General features: G+C 42.0%; 1 protein-coding gene across 3 annotated transcripts in view; it reads right to left on the reverse strand.

The window, feature by feature from the left end:
* The window catches only part of GPC5 (glypican 5), a 796,885-nt gene extending 796,111 nt beyond the window's left edge, over positions 1–774 (reverse strand). For all 3 annotated transcript variants that reach the window (XM_076362213.1, XM_076362206.1, XM_076362220.1), the window contains exon 1: positions 609–774. In XM_076362213.1, the coding sequence (XP_076218328.1) occupies positions 609–774 (166 nt within the window). The remainder of the gene's footprint in view (positions 1–608) is intronic.
* Between the last annotated feature and the right edge of the window lie 21,611 nt (positions 775–22,385).

Genomic DNA, 22,385 nt, shown 5'->3' on the forward strand with positions numbered 1-22,385 from the left:
GTAGAGAAAATGTGCAGATCCACCACTTGCAGTGGTGTAAATCATTCTCATTTCACACAAGAGTAACTCCACCAGTCCAAGACGCTCTCCCCTTCCTTCAGGGTTTGCGCTGGCACCGATGTACCCGTGCCTGCCCACGGACGGCTGAAAGCAGGGTGGCCCCCCAGCTCAAGCCGGCTCGCCCCCTCTCTCCTCTGCGCCGCACGCGATACGGCATGGAAGCGGGGGCAAGGGGATTTTAGCCAGGCGTCGGGGTGCTCCAGTTTTTGCAGAGCCCACACCCCGAGCAGAGCATCTTCTCTCTTGAGGAAGGGGCCGGACAGCCCCCCCCCCGCCACGAGAACGACCGCATCAGTCCCCGATGTAGCTACGGAGCCGGGTCCGGCCGCACGCTCCCCGGCCGCAAGGACGCGGGCAGGGGCTGACGCGAGGCGCCCAGCGGAGCCGCAGCTGGAGCCGGCGAGCACCGGCGAGACCCACCGCCGCCCGCACCACCCGCTAATCACCGCCAGCGGCACCAAATTCAAACCCGCCGTCCCCGCACGCAGGCAGGGCAGCTCCGGGCCGCCGGAGGTGGCCCCCGGCGCCCCCCGCAAGTTTTCCCCTACCTGCCCGCGGGGACTCCGGGATGCCTCTGAGGGGGCCGAGCTGCCGCAGCTGGAAAACTTTCCGGACGTCCTCGCAGCTCGGCGGCGGTCCCGCACGCCCCGAGGCGGCGGCCAGGAGCAGGACGCCGAGGCTGAGGACGCCGGGGCTGAGGCTCTTCCCCCCCATGGCCCGCCGGCCGCCACCAGCTGCCGCAGGGAGCGCGGCCGAGGCGCCCCCGAGCCGCCGCCGCCGCCGCCGCCGCCGCCGCCGCCGGGCCCGCGTCCGCCGCCGCGGGGGGAAGCTGCCAGCGCCGCCCGCCGCCCCCGCCGGGACCCTCCCCCGGGCCGGGCCGGCCCGGCCCCCGCCGGCTCCCCGCCCGCTGCCCCCCCTCGCAGGAGGACGGCCCCCCCTCGCACGAGGACGGCAGCGGGAGGGCGCTGCCCACCGCCGGTGTCGCGGTGCCTTCACGCCGCCCCGTCGGGGCTTGGAGGTGGGCACGGCCCGTGTGGGGAGGGGAGGAGGGCCCACGCACACCCGGGGGGGGGCGGGGGTAGAGACCTACAGGGAAAGGAAGCAACGCATTGGTGTGTAAGCAGTAACCCCCGAAAAGCATCAGAAGAGAGAGAGTGTATTTGTAGTGCTTTTAGGAACTACTCGCAATAGGCTTACAAACTGGCAGTAACATACACAATTCAGTTTGGTTTCAAATGCCAAACTTTTGCTTTTCTGACAAAAGCCTCCAAGAATTCAGTTATCTTCAAGATGTCTTCAAAAATTTCAGTTTTCTTAGGCAGAAGTGACAAAGGACCAGTTTACAAAACCCTCTCATGTCTACAAGCCAAAATCCAATGGTATCTGTCGGAGCAGCCAAGGAAGCAGCTGGGACTCATCAGTTTAGCTTCCTTGATGCCAGAGTTAAGAATCCCCTCCATGCACAAATTTAAACGGCACGCCTTACCCCTTATAGCTGGAAATTGTTCTTAGTTGGTTTTGAAGCTGCTGGTGGTCATTCAGCACTGTACAGCATTAGTCTATCCCAGCTTTCACTTAAAAATAAATCTTTTATCTGCGGCAGCAATTTCAACAGAGGACTGCAGAAAGAGTTCCAAGTGTGAATTATTCTATGCCTCCATTTGAATACAGGTAACGAATTGACACTTAAGTTATTAAAACTTGCACTAGAGATCAACCATTTCTCTGCTGAGCAAAGCAATAAAAGAATGGCATTACATTAACATTATCCAGTCTACTGAGTGACAGTTCGTAAGAAGCAGAGAGGACTAGTATTTCCCTTTTTTTGAATCATCTATACTCCTGGACTTGGCCACTTCCTTCTGTCAGCAAGTTCCAACATACATTATATGAAATGTCCTTTAATATGATTTGTTCTACTGTTCTTACACTGTTGATATATAAAGAGTGAACTCAGATGACAGGTTACAATCATCTTGATAAAGCAAACTACAACGAAAGACATTTTAGGCCCTTCATGAGGAAAAAGAGGGGAAAACAGAACAGGGAGTGCCACTGCAAATAAAAAGACTTTAGATAAAAAATAGAAATAATAATAATAGAGAAACCTCTACTCTCCAACTCTACAGGCTAAGGGAAAATGGAGCTTTTTGGCAAGAAACTGAATATACATGTTTTAACTTGCTCTTTCAAGATGAGGAAGATGAGGTGTAGTCCAAAAGGTGGGGTGGGATTTTTTTTTGTTTGTTTGTTGGGGGATTTGGGGGGTTGGTTTTTGGTTTGGGTTGTTTTTGGTTTTTTTTCTTTAATAACTTTAGCATAGGGACTGTGAAGGAAATAATTAACTTGGGTTTAATTATGAGATTGAATTTAATTTTCTTGCAGGTTTTATGCTTCGAAGTTTCCCTGCTTTTAGCATTAAAATGTGTATTTTAGCTAACAAGTTTCATGAATCAAATATTCTAGAAAAAGTTTCTTCATATTTGCAACCATATGCAGAAGAAAGGGACTACTCTCATTTTAACACGAGAATATACATACATGAACTTGATGAGAGAACATTAACATTGGCTACAGACTTGTCTCTCTTCTTGACCAAAGCCTTGACATGTGCCCTTGGTGGCTCCTCATGGATATCCAGCTGTCAGCTCAAGATGACTATAGAATACCACTTCCACAAATTCCCCCTTGCCTCCTTTTCTTAATCACCATGAACAATACCACTGTATTACCTGAAACGCTGGCGCAATGCCGGAGGAGGTTACACCTTCAACTCATCCCTCTGAATCACATCAAGCTCAAATGCAACTTTCTATTATTTTTGGCACACAGCACTGTTTCCTGCTCATCTACATAGATGACGTTCTCCTTTGGACTTGTAACTATTGAAAACGCTTTATTTGGCTGTGCCATCTTCCCTGTTTGTATCCTTTCAGAAAGCTACTACAAAAATAACTTTTCTGACCTGTCACTTTGACCACTTCCACTTTTCTCACATTCTTTGCCACGTCAAATACAAGTTGCTTGGCTTCAGTTGCATATCCTTTTACTGTTCCCATCTCAGGACGCAAAGGGGAGTTTCGACTTCCAGAGAACTACGGCACTTATCTCCATCTTCTGAAATGATCAAATTCTTTCATGCTATCTCCTATTTTGTCTCATATATCTGAAAGTAGTTCAAACATCCATTAAGCCGCCTCATTCTTCTAAGTCATTCTTCAAAGCTTTCTTTACTATGAGTCTTTTAACTATTATTTTTATACACATCACAGCAATTAAGGAAGTTTTTCATTAAGAACACGGACTGTTGTGTTGGCTAGTATGTCCACATCATGGCCCAGTGGCAAATTCTACCCATCTGTTTCTGGTCTAACACATGCTCTCTGTAAGCTCTTGGTTCTGATGCTACCCTTTTGCTTTTTATACAGCTTTGAACAGAGCGGAGATCCTAGCACTCCAATGGAGCTCCTTGAAGTTACAGCAACAGCACGGGGGGGGGAACCAAAACCAAAAAACCAACCAACCATCAACTTTTTCTTGTTATACAGAACTACTCCATAGTTATATGGTAAGTAAAAAACAAGTCCTTTTATTTTAGATTGAGATCATTAAGCTAGTAAACTAGGACTAAAAGCTACGCAGCATTTGGATTCATAACACTATCACACTCTGTTATCAATGGCCCCATAAACTTACATTGAAGCCAGTAAAACTTCACACACAACTCTAAGTTTAACTCATCTAAGGGTCCGTTAACTGCAGTGCTGAAGAAGAGTTGATACTAGTATTACAAGTTTGACCTGTATTTGGAGATAAATTCTCCAAGAGCGGGTTTTTTTTTTTTAAAAATGAATTATGAATTTTAACTGAAAAATCGTTATGAAATCTTAATGAGAAAACAGTATTTTGTTTCATGCTTGCAATTACAAAGAATTGTCAGCTGAGACCTTAGGTAGGGACAGATGAGAGAAAGAACGCTGGGGAAGTAGTTGCAGGCCACAGCGGAGTATCATAGACCATCAGCATTGCCTACTCCCCCCCCCAAGCGCATAACAAACGCTATTCTGCTATTATTCTATATTCCAATCTAAACTTCAATTGCTGCTGCTTCCCCCAGTGCATTACGGCCCCAGCATCCCTTGTGCCCTAATTCCCTGCCTCTGTGTTAACCCCACACATGTTCTTCACCTTCCCGGTGAAATCGGCAAACCACCGTCAGCGGAAAAAACGCTGGCGGACCCGAAGAAGCGTCACTGCTCGTGCCACTATCCGGCAGCGGTGCCTGCTACGCTGCTCACCAGGCACTGCTCCCACCGCTTGTCAGCAGCAGCAGCCGCCGCCCGCTCCGCCTGCCCCGCTCCGGGTCCCGGGGACAGCGGCGGGCCCTCCCCGCCGCGCGCCGCCCCGCGCTCTGCCGCCCCCTGCCGGAACCCGCCCCGGGACCGAGCGCGGGAGAGCCCCCTCCCCGCCCCCGCAGGGGAAGGGGTTCCCCTCCTCCCGCAGGGGAAGGGGGTCGGTGTCGTCGTCCCCCCCCGCCCCCGAGCTATATTGCTCAAAGCTCTGCGTTACTGCCTCTTCCCTTAAAGTGACAGGGAAACGGTTTTAGAAAGGCGGACGCTGCAGCCTGCCTGCCTAGAAAGCGCTGCGGTGCTTTACGGCGATTCTCCGTTCAAGCATTCACTTCGGAGTACTGTACCCAGAGTGTAATGGCACATATATTTTCATAAAGGTTTTATTTATTTAATAATTTATACTTCAAGCATAGCTCAGCAGTCAGCCATTTACTTTGAAAAGTACTTCTTACTGCTAGGTACACTGTTTCCATGGAGACTTCCTCAGATAACTGTAGTGTGAACATTCTTAATCTCTTGTTGTCTTTTCATTAATATCCCTTGTCTTCCTTGCAGGATAGTTAGCTCAGGCCTGTACAATGAAGACATTATCAGAAAGAACACCTAAGAGGGAATGCCCAGTAGAGCAGAGTGCAGCAAAGAAAAGCAGCAACTTCTACAAAATACTAGCATGTAACACAAGAAGAATCTGTTGTGTAGTTGGAAGAAGTACGGTTCTGCAACCCAATCCTAATACGAGAGAAGTCTACACTCAATATCAGTATCCATTCATCATCATCAGTATTAAAAAAAAAGCCAGACATCTGTGGATATTTAAATATTCTTCTTCGAAGCATCAACAAAAGGTCAACACAATTTTGTTCATCTCTAAACACAGAATACGTACCTCTTCTTTTCCCTACGTGCCACAAAGGGACTGTTGTTCACATCTTATAAACTCAAGTTTCATCGTGCCTAGAGATATGAATTAATTTCCCTTAGTCCATATCTGATGTTCACAATATTGTTATGTTGTCAGAACAATGATGCCGCAGAAGACCCTGCAATCAGAAACTATTTGTTCAACAAGAGGACCAGGCACCACCTTCGTAAGTTAGCAGGTAAGTCAATACGCACATGTGGAGACACTCCTACTGTAAGCAGTATCACTCATAACTATTCCTCGTGGCCCCTGCAACTTGGGAAGCATTTATTCTAGCTCTGTAGTTGATGCCCCGCTTCTCAGTTTTTGTTGGTGGGTAGAACACATTAAAAACTATTCCGAAGCGGTATAAACCACAGGACATGCACCTAAACAGAACGTACTTGATGCTTCAGCTTCTGCAACTGGACCAACGAAGTATTTACAGTGTACCAGGTTTTAGCTTTCTGTCTTTTCTTCCCAAGCAGGTGGGGGGACACAGAAACATCCAAAAAAGATGCAGTCTCACAAAAAAAAGTCTTTATTGATTCACTAAGTTCTGAACAACTGTAAATCTCAGAAATGTCTGGTTTGCCTTGCAATTATATGAGCACATCTTACCTATACAAGCTCCACTGTAAGTAACAAGCTGGAGTCACATTCATTCTACTTAGAACAACAGTAAAAAAGTGAAAAAATACGCCTCTCAGGACATTCCACTAAGACAATAAAACCCAAGTTATAGCATCCTTCAGAACTGCAGACCCTACCTTACAGTAGCGTGCCACTTCTACTACTCACATACAGTCTTACAAACTGATACTCAAAGATAAAAGGTGTCTATGTTCTTTCTTTCTTTGTGCCCCTGCAGCCCTTAACACACAGCTACCCCGAACGGCAAAGTTTGAAGACAGTGTTTGCCCATAGTGTTATTACAGTCCTCGTAGAAAAACTTTACCCAGAGAGGTGCAACCCTTGGTGGTGGTTTTTCCTTCAGCTCTCATGTTTTTCAGTGTGGTTTATTGTCCATAGAACAGAACTGAAAATGATCCTGCTGCAGCTCTCAGATTTAATTCTGCACTGAGTTTTGCCCTTAGGGATCAACTTCTTGTTTCTTCCTAACTTTTCTCCACCGAGTTCCCAATTCATGCAATGTAATCCAGGCAGTTACAGGTGCATGCTTCACTGGCACTAAATCCAGAATTTAGTCATTTAAAAATCAGGGCAAACCTAGGCACTCCTAAAAGTCAGTAAGGGCTTAAGTTTCCATCAGTAATGATTCCCAGGCACTGATTTTTAGATCATTAGTAGCTACATGCTGCCAGTGTTGAGCAGGTGACCTACCTCACCATTAGGTCCCACCTAATCGACAAACTAAGCGAAAGCATGCCTACCAAATCTCAAGTTCAGACCAAAAGGCAGTAATTTGGTCACATCTTATGTAAATGAGTATCAAAGAAAATGAATGCAGACACCCTCATTTTCTGTAATACCATTCACACATTCAAGATGTAAGTGACTGGCTGTCTCTGCCTGACACAGATTCAAACTCTCCACACCTCTCCCAGGTCAACATGTGAGATATTGATGTATTTTTAAAGTGATAGGGCTACACAGTAAAGTCTCTGAGGTTATCCCAACATGCACTGTAATAGTTGCAGCAACTGGTCTGGGGGAGAGCAGAACCTCAGTCTACCAAGTTGGCGTACTGGAAGGAAGGAGTACTGGGCTCCAATCTCTTCCTACAAATGATCGAGTATTTCGTCTTGAAGTGCTAGCACTGATCGCCTTCTGGATTATAAATTACAGAATCATTTAGGTTGGAAAAGACCTTTAAGATCATCAAGTCCAACCGTTAAGCTAGCACTGCCAAGTCCACCACTAAACCATGTCCCTAAGTGCCACGTCTACACATCTTTTGAATACCTCCAGGGATGGTGACTCAACCACTTCCCTGGGCAGCCTCTTCCAGTGCTTGACAACCCTTTCGGTGAAGAAATTTTTCCCTAATATCCAATATAAACTTCCCCTGGTGCAACTTGAGGCAAAATACAGTCATAACTTTCTATTGAAAGGCTGCTGAACCTCCCTAACTACATCACATGCTCTCTTTATAGATCACTCTATATTTAGCAAGATGCAATTTCCATCAGTACACAAAACCTTTATGAACTTGGGAATTAAATTCACAATACAAAAAGTCAATTTCCAACCTTACATTTCATTTAAAAAAATAAAAAAAAAAAAATCACACTGTGTAATGATGTTAATGCCTATCTGCCCATAACAACTTGTTAATGGGTATTTCTCTGGTGTTCTAGGTATGAGGTATCAGAAATGCCTCAGTTACAGAAAAAGCTTCAAGTGGAAATTGGATTACTTTGGATACCAAAGCCAACCACCACACAACAAGATTTCATGAATTCTGCTGCCCCTGAACTATTTGTGAAGCCGTACTTCAAGTTTACTTCCCACTTTGTATTAAACAGATAAATGAAACTAGTGTATGGAAACAGTTAGTCCCAGGTCCTCATTAAAAAAAAAAAAAAAAAAAAGAGGTGCTTAAGGAGATATTTAGACACCACCAATTTTTATACCACATCTTAACTGCCACCCAAAGGAACTACGTTTGCTCTTACGTAGGAACAAAAGCTTTTACAGACTGGAACCAAACTGTTCCCCGTTAAGGAGCTGACTAGTCTTAGCTCAAGGCATATCATGGATGAGGATCTCCGAATTGTGCGTTTGTCCTGTCTCGCCAATACTATTAACATACATTTCATGAAAAATATATTACATTACATGTGAGCGACTTAGAAGTCCGCTGTAGGAACAAGAATTAGATATTGCAGCATGTAAATACTTTGAGAGGTTAGCCTGCTGTTATCCACTGACTGTTCCAGAGCACTGTAAGGACAATACAAGCATGTAAGTTTAATCTTAGTACTACATGGTTTCAGTAGAATTTAGGAACATTTAATACCTTAAAATAATAGAAATATTAGGAATAACTATGCAAAAATGAACAAAACGTATTTAGAAAGTGTTTTATAGGCTGGTTCTCTGGTAAATACTATACCTCTAACTACATTCCAGCCTTGTCTCCAAGTGCAACTCTTATGACTTTAGTATAAAAGATTTCAAAAAAATTAATTTTAAAAGGAAAAAAGTATGTGAGGGTAGGTGTTGGAATGATACCTTTTTTGGGGGCTTCATTTTGCTAGAATATATTGTTTGATGAAACATTGCTAAGATAGTATGATGCTATACAGCAATCAAAACTGACATACAAATTCTGATCAGCAGGGCTATTTTTGTTCTTTTGTCTCCTCCAGGAGACAGAAGTAAACAAAAATGAAGGGTCTTGGTAAGGATTTTTTTTTTTTTTTTGCACATTGCAAAGGTTTCTTACACACACACACACCCACTTTTTTCACCCCCAAACAGAACTTCATCAGCACATAACATTCAACCCTGCAGAAATAAAATGCTACACACCGACTGCACTCACGTGTAGCTTTGGCTCACTACATGATTTCATTGGTCTGTGTCTTGTCAAGTCGCTCTCTACCTCACTCTAATTCGGAGGACTAAGCTGTACCTGCAAGGCTGCGTTCCCCATGATTTTGTCCTGCAGCGCTGTTCCCACCATAAGCTACAGAAGTTTCAAGAAGGAAGCATGGTAATACAATCCAGATGAAAAACAAGACACGAAGGAAAACAGGAGCATGGGGTACCTATGGTAGTTCAGGATGGCATAATACAAATATTTCAGTTAAAATAGACAAACTGTAGTTTTCCAATAGTGTGTGTGGGGAGGTGTCTACATTTTCCTTTTCCCTAGAACATGGAAAACCCAGGGAGGAATGTTTCATCTCTCCAATCATATTTTATGGGGCCGAAAAGTTGGAAAAAGTCATCACTGGAAGTTTCTAGTCTCATTTCTACACGTTTATCCAAGGCTTTCTCCAGACTTATAGGACTAACACTTTCTACAAAGTTGTCCATCCTATTCAAGTCTTGTGTTTATTAAATGTTCCTGCAATGACTGAAATGACAGCTAATCAGCACCCGCTCTTCTGTTAAGAAGTTATCATCTTGCTCCGTCAAAACTCCACTGCCCACTAAATGCTTTATTTTGAAGTCTAAACAAAAGCATTACCCTTTTCAAGTACATAAGCAGTTGCGTGAGTCAGTTTAAAGATTGTCTACGTGGTATTTGCTCATTTCTGCCTCTTTTCCAGCAATGGATTCTTTGACTATTCCCCCTTCTCCTTTTTTTTTGGTCAGGAGAGCTGTCATCTGTCTTGCCTGTATAATCCTGCGATATGGAGCAGGAATGCTGTCAGCTACACTGGTTTTAAGAATATTGCTACTGATTCTGAACTGGCACTTCACGAAGGAGCCCCTTGTATTTTATCTTAAGCTAGACAGGAATATTGGAGTTTACATTTATTTAAGAACTAAAAAGGGTGTTTAACTAGTGGCTTAAAATGCAAGTTAGAAGTGTTTGGCTATTTACTAAGTTCCTGATTCTGATTTTCTTTTTACATTTCTGACTAGTTCAATACTGCTAGAACTGAATTAACTTGTTTTGGCATTATGTATAGTGACAGCTGCAAAGCATTGGAGCCACCAACTGTTCAAACATGGCAACAGCTATCTAACTTCTATTCCAGAGTAGTTTATACAAAACACAATGTGCAAAGTTAAGTTCTGTCACCACTGAGTTTCCTTCATTACTTAAGACACAATATTATCATATTTATCCTATTAAAATTCTGAAAACTTTCTATTTGATAAAAAAGTGTATTTATCTCAAATGATTATAATGCTACCTCTAAAGACATGACGCAAACTTAACACCCTAGAAGCTTTCCAGTTCTCCCTTCAATTAGACACTCAAATTTAAGACAGTTACTGGTAGAGGTATACAGCAGATGCAGTTCCTTGTGCACCAGTTCATAAAAACAAGCTTATACAAACCTTTCATAAAGAATTTTACACATTTATCACTGCAAACAATTATTTCTATAATTTTCAAATACTTAATGGAAGTTACTTAATAAATTAATCAGCAAAATGGAAACAATCACTTCCGAGCGTACTGGTAAAAAACCCTACATGTTCTGCTCAAACTATACCTCAACAAAATTACCAATAATTTTTCTTGATTTTTTAAAGTTTATATTGAGCTTTTATTTTCAAATCCAGATATGTATTCATTCCCCCTATTTCATTTCCTCACAGTGCCTATTTTAACCATAAATTTCTATCACTGAGCTGTACCAACTCAGTTGAGGCAGCCAAATGTCTCAGCTGTTCCAGGCTGTGCCGTTCTGTGGAGTTGAATGCACCATTAGCAAGTTTGCTCACTGGGAGGTGCTGTTGACTCTCTTGAGGGACAAGAGGCCTTGCAGAGGAATCTAGATAGATTGGAGCATTGGGCAATCATCAATGGCATGAAATTTAACAAGTCCAAATACCGGATTCTGCATCCGGTATAAATTGGGAGAGAAGTGGCTGGAAAGCAGCCCTGCCGAAAGGGATCTGGGGGTGCTGGTCGACAGCAGGCTCAATATGAGTCAGCAGTGGGCCCGGGCAGCCAAGAGGGCAAACTGCATCCTGGGGTGCATCAAACACGGCATAACCAGCCAGTCAAAAGAGGTGATTATCCCGCTGTATTCAGCATTGGTGCACCTCACCTGGAGTACTGTGTGCAGCTCTGGGCCCCACAATTTAAGAAGGATGTGAAGGTCCTCAAATGCGTCCAGAAGAGGGCACCAAAGCTGGTGAAAGGGCTGGAAGGAATGTCCTATGAGGAACGAATGGCTGAGGACTTCGGGCTTGTCTGGTCTGGAGAAAAGGAGGCTGAGGGGCGATCTCATTGCTCTCCACAGCTTCCTGAGGAGGGGAAGTGGAGAGGGAGGTGCTGAGCTCTTCTCGCGGTATCCAGTGACAGGACACGTGGGAACGGTTCAAAGCTGCGCCAGGGGAGGTTTAGACTGGACATTAGGAAGCATTTCTTTACCGAGAGGGTGGTCAAACACTGGAACAGGCTTCCTAGAGAGATGGTCAATGCCCCAGGCCTGTCAGTGTTTAAGAGGCATTTGGACAATGCCCTTAACAACATGCTTTAACTTTTTGAAGTGGTCAGGCAGTTGGACTGAATGATCATTGGAAAGTCCCTCCCAACTGAACTATTCTATTCTATTTTCACCTGAATTCAATCAGCACAAGTGAAGGAACACCTGGACAACACGAGCTTTTAAAGTTTATTAAGAATTTTAACCGGTGTACAACAGTATCTAATACTAATTTCAGTTTGCAAAGCATCTTGGAACAAGCTGAGTTTATACTACAGCACTGCAGTCTTGAGGTAGCAGACATGACAACAAATACACTACAGAAGCAAGCTACTGAGTCAACCATAGAGCTCCACTATGAGAAGCCCAGAACTTCTTACAAACCGGATCAGTTTTACTTTGTCTTAACACAATGTTGCACTCAGTACTAGCTCAAGCTAGAAGCAATAGCTCAGGCATCTAAGAAAATGATTATAAATACAACTGAGGCAGACTCCACAGCAAGAAGAAATATCTTACTAGATCAGCTATGAGAAGTTTCATGACACAAACCTTTCTTCAGGTATTTAAGCCATCCTAGCTCTGTTACTATTGTATGACCACCTAATTCCCTGATGGAGAAACAAGAATCCCCCATGAGCATATAAGAAGGGCTGTGGCAAGGTCATACTACAGCTCTGTTCACTCAGTATCCCAACTGTAATAGCAGATCCCTAGGGAAGAATATAACTTTTCCCCTCCATGTCCTTCCAACCACCTGCGACTTCAGAACTACTTGAATTACTGGTCACGCTTTCTTTAAACATCCCTTAATGGATTCCCCCCAACCCCTAATTTTGTCCAATTGCACCCACCACCACTCCCAACACACTTGGGCATTCTTGCATGTTTGCCATCCAGCTAAGGCAAAAAAGCTCACCCTGCCAATATTTCAAGATTTCAAAAAGAGGAGAAAACTCTGTATGCTTCCAGGTTCAGCACCTGCACTGTCCACAGCTGGCTTCAGTCATCAGAAAATGCATTCAAGCAAAAAACAGTTTCTTCCCCTCCCAAAGAAACAGGTTTTCCTGGAAGAATTTAGTTTCATAGACACCACCAATGAGAATGAGGGAATGCACATGAAATGCTGATGTTTTGTCAAGCTACAGTGATTCCTTCTCCATTTCCTGATCATTTGTAGCAGGTATTAGGCAGGAAGTCGTTTTACTAACCAACCTGTTCTTTACCCTACATTGTGTGGACTTAAATACATACTAGCTTTTGTATATTAGTAGCATTCCCCATATGCATATATTTACGCACACAATAAGTATGTGTACCTATACAGAGCCACATACACATACTGTAAGAGAGAAAAACAAGAAGCAGCTGTGAAGAAAGAACATTTCCTGAAGTTTGAAGAAACTAGGAAAGCTCCTGGTTTGTTTACAACACATTTCTCAGGCCCCTCAAGGACAAAGATGTAATGTCATTTGTGAGCATAGTTAGTTTTTGACCTTGTATGCTCAGGGAAAAGCTAGCCCTGAAAAAAAGTCAAGGAAAATCAGAGAAATTTAAAAATCAGAGAAATTGCAAGTATCTGTAGCTTTATTAAATGCCTCCACAAAATGTTCTTTGGAATCCACAGTATTTATTAAAATGCTAACATACAGTAAGTTTACACTAACATTTTAATATTACTAAGCAATGCTATAAAAGGTTATTAGTTATCTGTACATAAACAGTGGGATGGATAGCTATAAGTAAGGGGAACAACATTAGCACTTCCTGCAATGACAAATTCTACCTCTGGAGAAGCATGCTTGTGGTACCATTATAAGAACAAAAACATAGTATGAAATGTTAGCAGTGCCTAGGTCGAATAATTTACTTCACTTGAAGCTAACTGAAGGTCAACTTCCAAACTTGCATTCAAATTTAAAACAGGATTCCCAGCATCTTAAAAAACCCCCAAACAAAAAACCCAAACACAGCAGTGAGTCAGAAGATTCTCTACATACACCCTTCAACCTCAATCTTAGAATCCTAAAGTCACAACCTACGGGGAAGAGATATATACCTTTACCAAAAATTTAAACAGTCCACACCTCCATAGAGTGGATAAAGGACCTTCCAATCTACAACCTTGACTCCTGTTACTCATATTGGCGTGCAAGTTCTATATATGAACACAAAACCACCTGCTCAAAGTTCTGGACAACCTGTGATTGGAATGTGACAATTTGGCAGCTGTAAAGTAAAAGCTATCTATCAAACGTTTCATCAAAAGGATTGATCAGCTTACTTCTGAGTTTCATTAAATAAAAGTAGGTCTATTACAACAAATGCTATTCGCATCTTTTTAGGTTCATCTTCATGAATCATGAGTGTGGTTTTGGAACTATATATCAAAAAAGCATCTGTTTAGTCAAAGTCTGACTGTTTCATCTGTAAGATCATAGATAAGTATCTCCGAGTTCATTTCTGGTATCCCTGGACATATTAGTTGGGAAGATTGGGAGCTCCAAAGGCACTCAAGTTGGAAGCAACATGTTAGATAGACACCAGTCAGTTGTGATTTTACCCACTTATTAGGCTGCCTAAATGAAGGAATCTGAGCATCACTTCTAGGTCTAAAGACCTAATGTACATTTTGCTAGAGGTTGTTCAGCAAAGTAAGCAATGCGACAGGTAATCCTCTTCATCAACACTCCCCTGCTTAACACGTTCACTCCAAGTTCCCTTTTTTTTTTTCTTCCCCCGTAACTCACTTTTATTAAGACAGTGCTACAACATTCCATTGCACTTGCACACAAAAAAAAGTACTGGTCCTTAGTACCACATTTTGCCCAAGAAGTATGCTTAATATTCTGGTATTTTAGGCAGGAAGTCTCCTTTTACATTACTATCACAGTGGACTAGAAAACTTGTAAACATAAAGTTGAGGAAGACTGATACAAATGCTGCACTTTCAGACTTGTTGGTGGATCTAAGAAAAGGAGTCTGACAACTCTTAGCAAAAGGCAAATATAAGCCCGATACTAGAACAGACTGACCAGGTCAATCAGGATTATCAATGTCTATGTCCTTACCGTCCATAAGACTCTCAGAGTAAGGTACACACAAACTTCCCAACTATAAATCGGGAGCACAACAGAGACCCAGGCATCAGGGAAGTTGTGATTTTGTTGGGGCCATAAAAAGCCAATAGATGAGGTTGTTCCCAGCCTGAGTAAAACAGAGATCTCCCATTAGTGAAGAGTGAAGCAGCCAGCTGCAGCTCTGACGGGGTGTTCAAATAATACGTCAGAGTCAACTACCGATTAATGCATCAGTTCTACAGGTTACAGCTACCACATGAAGGAACACCACACATGCCCTGCCTTGCCAGTCAATCACAAGCTGGTGTTGCTGCCCTACGGAAGTGGCACTCCAGTATCTTGAGCATACCACTCACCAGCTGAAGTCTGGGCATACTGAAGCACTGCCTTTATTCCTCTGAATACCAGTGAACTTGAATGTCACACCAAAAACAGACGCCCACAAACAAGAAATTCAAAGCAACCTGGGTGAGCTGGAGACTTTGAAAGGTCACACTTCCAAGCACAGGGCTGGTCTCGTCACAACAGCAAGGACCACTTAATCCCAAGGAATGCTTCTGCCATAGCAGCACCTTGTCCCAATCCAGAATCATGGTCTGGGAGTACCATCTGGTGGAAGCCATAACAAAAGCTGTTAGAACAGTGGTTGTAAGGGTGATTGATCTGGAGTTCTCTGTTTTGGGCACAAAGCAAAACTTAAGAGGTTTCTCACTGTTGCTCATTGCCCAAGGCCAATATAAAAAACAAACCACAAACCTGAGAAGGGACAAAGGGACAGGTATTTTAATTCCCAGGTTAATTTCACTTAACTTTTATAGCTTTTTCTTCTTTCAGCATGTTAAGGTGACTTGCTATAACCAAACAAAATCTAGTCTTTACAAAAGAGGGCCCTTTACTATCCCCCCTGCTTCCTCCCCCCTCCCCCCCCCAAAAAAAAAAAGTGGCTGAGAGACTACTCAAGTACCCTTAACACTACTTTGGTAGCCCCCCTACAGCATCTAGCTCAGTTATTTCCTTCTCTCCCTATCTCTCAGCAGACGGAAGAAACACAGATGCACATTTTTATACAACTTCAATCTAGGTTTTGTTCCACTGTGTTTTATCAGAACTCTCCAGAAGATCACTAGTAAACAGCCTTTTTACCCATTTGTTGTTTAGATTCTTTGGCAAAGGCTTTTTTGCAGTTAACTTTTAGAAAGGAGAGGGAAGGGGCAGACTTTCCAAGCTCCTTCAGGCTATAGAGGGAGGACTCAGTTTATCACTAGCAGAAGTCGGATACGTAGTCCATGTTTTATGAATAAAGCACGTCCCTTAAATTTTTCTTGAATGCTAGACAGTTCTTTTGTTTCTGCAATGTCTGTAAGAATATGCTTACATTCTTGTTGGCTCCCCATGCTTCTTATAAAAGAATATAAGGTGGAATGTAACCTAATTTAAACGTCCTAAAAATCCGCAGATTTCTAGAAGTAGGTGATTCCCAACGTACTATAGCTTCCCTATCCCCAAAGAGGAACAGGCCTACAAATCAATACACGTTTTAGACTTCGAACTCTTGATTCAGTACTAGAGAAGCACTTAACAAGTGGAACTACATGTATACATAGATGGAGCAAGTAATTTTCAAGTCTAACTCCACGTGGTTGCAGATACCTGAATGTGGCTCCGAGATACGGACACCATTTACTTAGCTGTCAATACTGAATGCCTCCGTATATGGAGTGCTGTTCACAGCTCCCACAAACTATTTCCCCAGATAACCACTCACATGTCAGAGCATGAAGTATGTCTGTCAAGACCAATGATGCTGCTTGAGTTTGGGTGGGAATTATACCAGTAGATGAAGGGTAGAGCTCAAATTCCAGGTTGTGTCCAGACATGCTATTTTGACAATTGCTACATGAAAGTAACTCAGAGAAGCATCCAATCAGGCTTACCTTTTGATATACTAGGTTATGCTGCCTACAACTTTACCATTTGGGGAGAAAATAGTGTTAATACGAGAATAGAGTCTTCTGTTGGAGTCCAAGACAGTCTTAGAACATGCCATCACAAAATACTGCAGAATGGATTCTCCAAGGCTTTGATTCCTTTTTAACCACTACTCTCTTTTTCTCACAGTGAAAAATTATAGACAAAAAAGTTTTTTACTTTTGTGAAAAAAAAGTTGAAAACCACCAATTTGAAGTAGCGACCTTTAAGGATTCTCAGTATCCAAGAAACTACAACCAACTCATGTCACAAGGAAGGGGAACTCTTCACTTACCCTCTTCTTGGAATAGTTCAAAACCGTAACACACACACACATTTCCTCCTGTAAGTGACAAAAAAAACCAAAAACCCCCCAAAAACACCCCCCCCAACCAAACCAAATAATAATTAAAAAAAAAACCCAAACACTAAGCCTCCCTATATATAATACACCACCAGAGCAGAATGGGATACTTTAGAAAAGTCAAAATACTCTTGGGCATACTCAATAGCCATGTTAGGATAAGACAATGGGTAAGAATTGAGAATAGTCCACTGGTCCAACAGGCAAAGCTCTGCAGGCTTTTTTTACCTCTCTCATTTCTCGGGGGGGGGACACGACGGACACGGACAGACGACCAAACAAAAAAAAGAACAGAAAAGAGCACAAAAATGGATTTCACTTTCTTTTAATGAAACTAGGTTTGCAGTATTTACAACTGTTGCACTATTACAAACCCAGAGTGGCAAAACACTGCTTATCACTCCAAGCAGTCTACCTTGACACTTTCTTGGAGAAAGCTTACCTCCAGCCTCCCCAACATACAGGGTTGTCTTCCAGTAATTATTTTTCTCCCCTTTCCTCCCCTACTCTAGTGCTAAGTTTTAACCTCCATCCATCTCAGCCTCCTCTCGTGTTTAGAAATGCTTTAGTCACACAAGTATGGTATGAATAAATGTATTTTTCTCCTCCAAATTCCACGTGCAGTACACATTTGAATCTACGTATAACTGCACCTTTCTACCGACTGGGTGTTTAATTATTGGCTGAATTTAATAAACAAACCTTAAAAAGGGACAAAAATAACTTGAATAGTAGATACCAACAAGTGAACATCTGTTGTCAAAGTGATCAGTACAATCCTTAGACATGAGTTGCTAGGAAATAAAGGTAGAAAGAAACATCCTAATTCAGAATACAGCTTCAAACAGGAGCTGACTCAGACCTGGCCAGACAAAGAACATGCTCACTTTTGTTTGCACTCATCTCCGTGGATAACCCATATTACAGATTGCTCATGCAGTCTCCCTGAGCAAAACCTGCTTTCGCTACCCTGCTAAAGCAGCCTCTCAAATGCTGCCTACTAGGATCTATTAATAATTCAACCATTTGATTTCACCTGGGATCATTGAGTTTTCTGCAAATGGAGACATGTGAATGAGGAGAATGGGAAAGAACTACTTGCCTGACTACTTCCCCAGGCACCCAGGTATTAAAGCACAGAGACTGAGGCAGAATTAAGAGCCAATTTTTTTTTTTTTTTTTTTTTTTAGCATCTCTAAAGTCTCATCTCGAAGTCGGAGGTGTTCCAAGCTTACAGGCTGACTGTCAAAAATACTCCAAGGACCTCTGGTATGTTTGTTAATCTATCATGACAACTCCAAAATACTCTCTACATTCATTCTTGCAGTTATGTCAGTAAGCATATTTGGGCTTGCTAACACCTAACTAGTTCTTACAGCATACTCACGTGCACAGAAATCCAGTCCAACACTTTTAGAAACACTAGCTATCTGTTACTGCAAGATCAGGTCTAAATCTCTACTAGAAGATGCTGACAAATACAAGGCGCACGTATTTGGTGACATACGGAAGAATGTTAAAAACCAGCTGTATGACCTTCAGACTGGAACCAGATTATGAACTGACCAGTTCAGAGGGCAAAGCATGAAAGTTAACCACCCTGTGCAATACCATACTGCAACAGGGGCTTGCAGAATTTCTGTGAGATGGCTGAAAGGGGGCACTTCTTAACACAAAATGCTAAGAAAGACTATTTTCTGCCACAGACCTTGAGAACATAAGCATAATGTAATTTTGAAGATTCATGACTTGCAGTGGAACAGTTGTTTTGATAGACACAGATACGTACTCATGACTTGCTTTTATGCTTCATGTGATAATATTGATGCAAATGAAAGAAACTACATCCCAGAACTGTAGTATCTCGCTCATTATACTACATTGTATCAAGAACTATTTAACATAATGCAACCACACAGCTCCACCCCTCATGTAGTAACTTCCAATCATAAAATCTAGGTATTAATTACTGTTCAATCAGCATGTTTTTCAAAAGCTTTTGCTAGATGAGAATTAATAATTTTTTACCTAAATTATAAAAACCAGCTAGCAGAGCTTATCACACACACGGACACTCTCTTACGCAGTTAAGAAAGTTGTTCCTAAGCTCCTAAGCCATTCTTGTTTCATTATGAAACCGTTCGTTTCAATGTTTTTACTGAATAATAAGAAAAATCTGATCAGCCACCTAGTAGTGCCAATTTCTAGAATTTGACTGTAGAGAATTAAGAAATATGACTTAAAAGAAGCCTCTCTAAGAGACAACATTTTTTGGTCTTTGGAAAACAACTAGGAAAGCAAAAAAACTTAAGCCTGCAGAGGTTTACAGGGTTTAACACAAAGATTTTCTATTTCAAAGTATTGATAAGCTTTCAAAGTTTTACAGTAATATTCAGCAACTATGGAGTTAAGGTTGATATCCCACATAACACACAGGCCTTTGCCAAAGTAGTGTGGAGTGGGGGGGGAAGAAAAAAAAAGATACACACGTATCACAACAACTAACTTGTGACTCAATACTTCCCAAGTGCTCGTATTTTACATCTCTGCAGAGAGGACAGTTCAAAAACTAGAGGTGACTAGGAAAGTGCCAGTCCTGTACAACAGTAGGAGCAGCTTTCCTTCTGCATCAAGTACACTAAGCAGGAACTAGTTAATTTGTTCTATAGCAGGAAAAATTACTGCTATAAATGCACTTAAAAGATGTGGGTTTCTGAAATCTTTTAAAGATTCTATAACATGTCACCCAACGGATTTCTTATCTTTATACAATGCCTTATCCATTGTTAAAATCCAGACCATTTCTATCCAAATTGCTGACGTGCCCCACAGTAGGACAGTTGCTCTGACATTCTTGTCAGTCACAGCAGTGTATGAGGCATAGAAAACACAGATTAAGTAATCCAAGTTATGTTAGTCTCCTGCCTTAACTGAGCTTTCCGCTCTCTTTTTCTTTTCCCATCCATTCTTGTTTTCATCTTCCCTACCTTTAATTGCAACCTTGATTGTCTCCCATCTCCCAGGGAATATCACACTTTTTCCAGCAGGAAACAGACCCGCATATTTCTGCCAGTGGGACATGACCAGCCACCACTTATCTGCAGGTCAGATTCCCCAAAACACCTCTCTCTTCAACCAAACTCATGAGAGCATATTTTCCAGTGACTACAATATACAAAAAGAGTAGCGCTCAAGCATTCGTCACAGGCTACTTTCTGTCTTTTCAAACATTGCTCCATTAGGAGTTCAGACTATACATTAATAGCTAGCATTAATCACCTAGCCCAACTGACAGTAATCAAAACCACAGATATGGTACATATCTGAATCCCAGATATGCACAAAACACCCATCACCAAAGTGTTTCTTCAGTTAAAACAGCCTCAGCTAGCTCTGTTCACCAAACTTGTGTAATAATCCTGTTCCATGCAAAGCACGTTGGCCACACGTAAGAGCCATTAAGAATTTTCTTTTTTTTTTTAAATGAACTAGGGAGATTCCTTCCCTCAGCTGCAGTGGGTGCCTAAACCCGGTACAATTTGTGATGCTTGAAGGAATCAGTCCTTCTAGTGATAAACAGAAGTGCTAATCTCATCAAGTCACCAAAAAAAAAAAAATCTAAGGCTACCCAAATTACAGCTATTTGCATCTACAGCTTGTCTGTAGAGTTTGCTACCCATTGAAAGAACCTGATCCAGTTCCTAAGGAATCTGAAGTCAGCTTTTAACCAAGCATTCTGTATTTGGACACTTGAACTACCCACGTATCACGTCACCCTAGTGAGTTAAGCATAATGAAAAAACCCACAACACCCCACCCCAAGAAACAAACAAAAAAACCAAAACAAAGAACAAAAAACCAATAGGTGAGCCCAAAATGAGACTGAATTCACAGAACTGTTCATCCATTAAATTACTTTGGGAAACTACGCAAAATTAAGTTTTATTCAACAGTAAGAATGAAATGCTATGGTGTTTTTTTTTTTTCCTTACAAAGGTGGAAAATCTAGAATAACTGAGAGAAGATCCATTTTACAACTCAGCCTCTACTCATGGGGCCACTAATCGGTTCCCTTCCAGCCAAAATCCTACTCGCTGTAGCAATTAACAACCTTGTATTAAATCCTCTGTTAAAAACCTAACTTCACTCAATTTACGCAACATTTTTGTTTGCCTTGTGTTTCAAACTACCTTCCAAAATGGAAAGCTTCAGAACCAGTAGCATGCAATGACGCCAGGGTGGGAACACATGTCCAGCCTCGCCGATTCCAGACTGCCAATTCTCATGCACCATGTTAACAGGTTATCAGCCTCAACTCTTCTGCTGACCGTGTCAACGGAGGGAAGACAGATGCTTGTTAAAACTGCCACACAGATGTAAAAGGCATGAGCGCAGCAGATAATCCATCAGGAAGAGTAATATGTAGTAAATGGAGTAGATAAGTATCCTAATGGCATATTTTTATTTTCCCCCCCCAGTATCTTCTCATTTAGACATCATCCAAAAAAGCGAACAAGAAAGCAAATGACCAGAAATTAAGACTGAGAACAAAACTGTAGGTTTCATAGCAAGGCTATGATGTAAAGTCACGACGTGATGCAGTCCACTGCTTTTATAATCAGTTGCTTTATCGCCTGTATCCATGACATTTCTGTGTTTTATATACTGAATGCTATTTGCCTATTTGTCTGAAGCTACTAAAACCGAACATTTAGAGGAAAAGCCTTCAGGGCATGAATTCTAGTCTAGTGATGGAGGGGTAGGAATGGTGTGGAAACAAACGCTGTAAACCAAGTCCCAGATTTGAAGCAAGCTGTGGGTCTTTCTAAGTAAGACTTCATAAACAAGACCACTTACAAACTACACAAATACAAGTTATCTAATCTGAAGATGAGAGTTAGTGAAAAGCAGAACATGGAGTGTTGCGTTCATTTTCTCGTGATAGTATGCTAGCTATGCAGGAGAGACAACTCTGCACCACCACAGCAGGGGATGCCCCCTTCCAGCCCTATGTTCATTTAATGCCTATGAACTAGCTATTACTCAAAATGTCTGCTCCTGACAGTCATCTCACTAGTTCCTTGATACTCTAAAGTCAACACAAGAAAGTCAATTCTAAAGAACTGAGATGGTTTTTCAGTATCATACAGTGACAAATCGGTGAAAAACAACTGTTTAATTTCCCAGCACACTTTCAGATACTGAGAGTGTACAGAGAAGAGTTTTCTATAGTTAACAGACAAGGTTTTCCTTATAAGGCTAACTGTGCTATACTAGAACTTCAGGCAAGTATTAATACTGCTTGGAATTTCTTGCTTTTTGTTTAGGAAGACAGACTAAGTTATGCTCTTCCTGCATAACACACATAAAAATTTTCATTTTAGACAATTCCTAAAAATCCATGCAGGCTATCTTCATTAGTGCTAAGCTCACAGAAGTTCACATGGCTCAGAATAATTCATAGCAGTTCACTTGAAAAATTATTACCTGTATCAAAGCCAGTAAAAAGAAATAAGTTCCTCATCCACATGATAGTGTTTTAATAGACTCAGCTGAACACATCGGCAGAAAATG

The sequence above is a fragment of the Aptenodytes patagonicus genome, chromosome 1 (genome assembly GCF_965638725.1).
Source record: "Aptenodytes patagonicus chromosome 1, bAptPat1.pri.cur, whole genome shotgun sequence".
In the NCBI taxonomy this organism is placed as follows: Eukaryota; Metazoa; Chordata; class Aves; order Sphenisciformes; family Spheniscidae; genus Aptenodytes; species Aptenodytes patagonicus.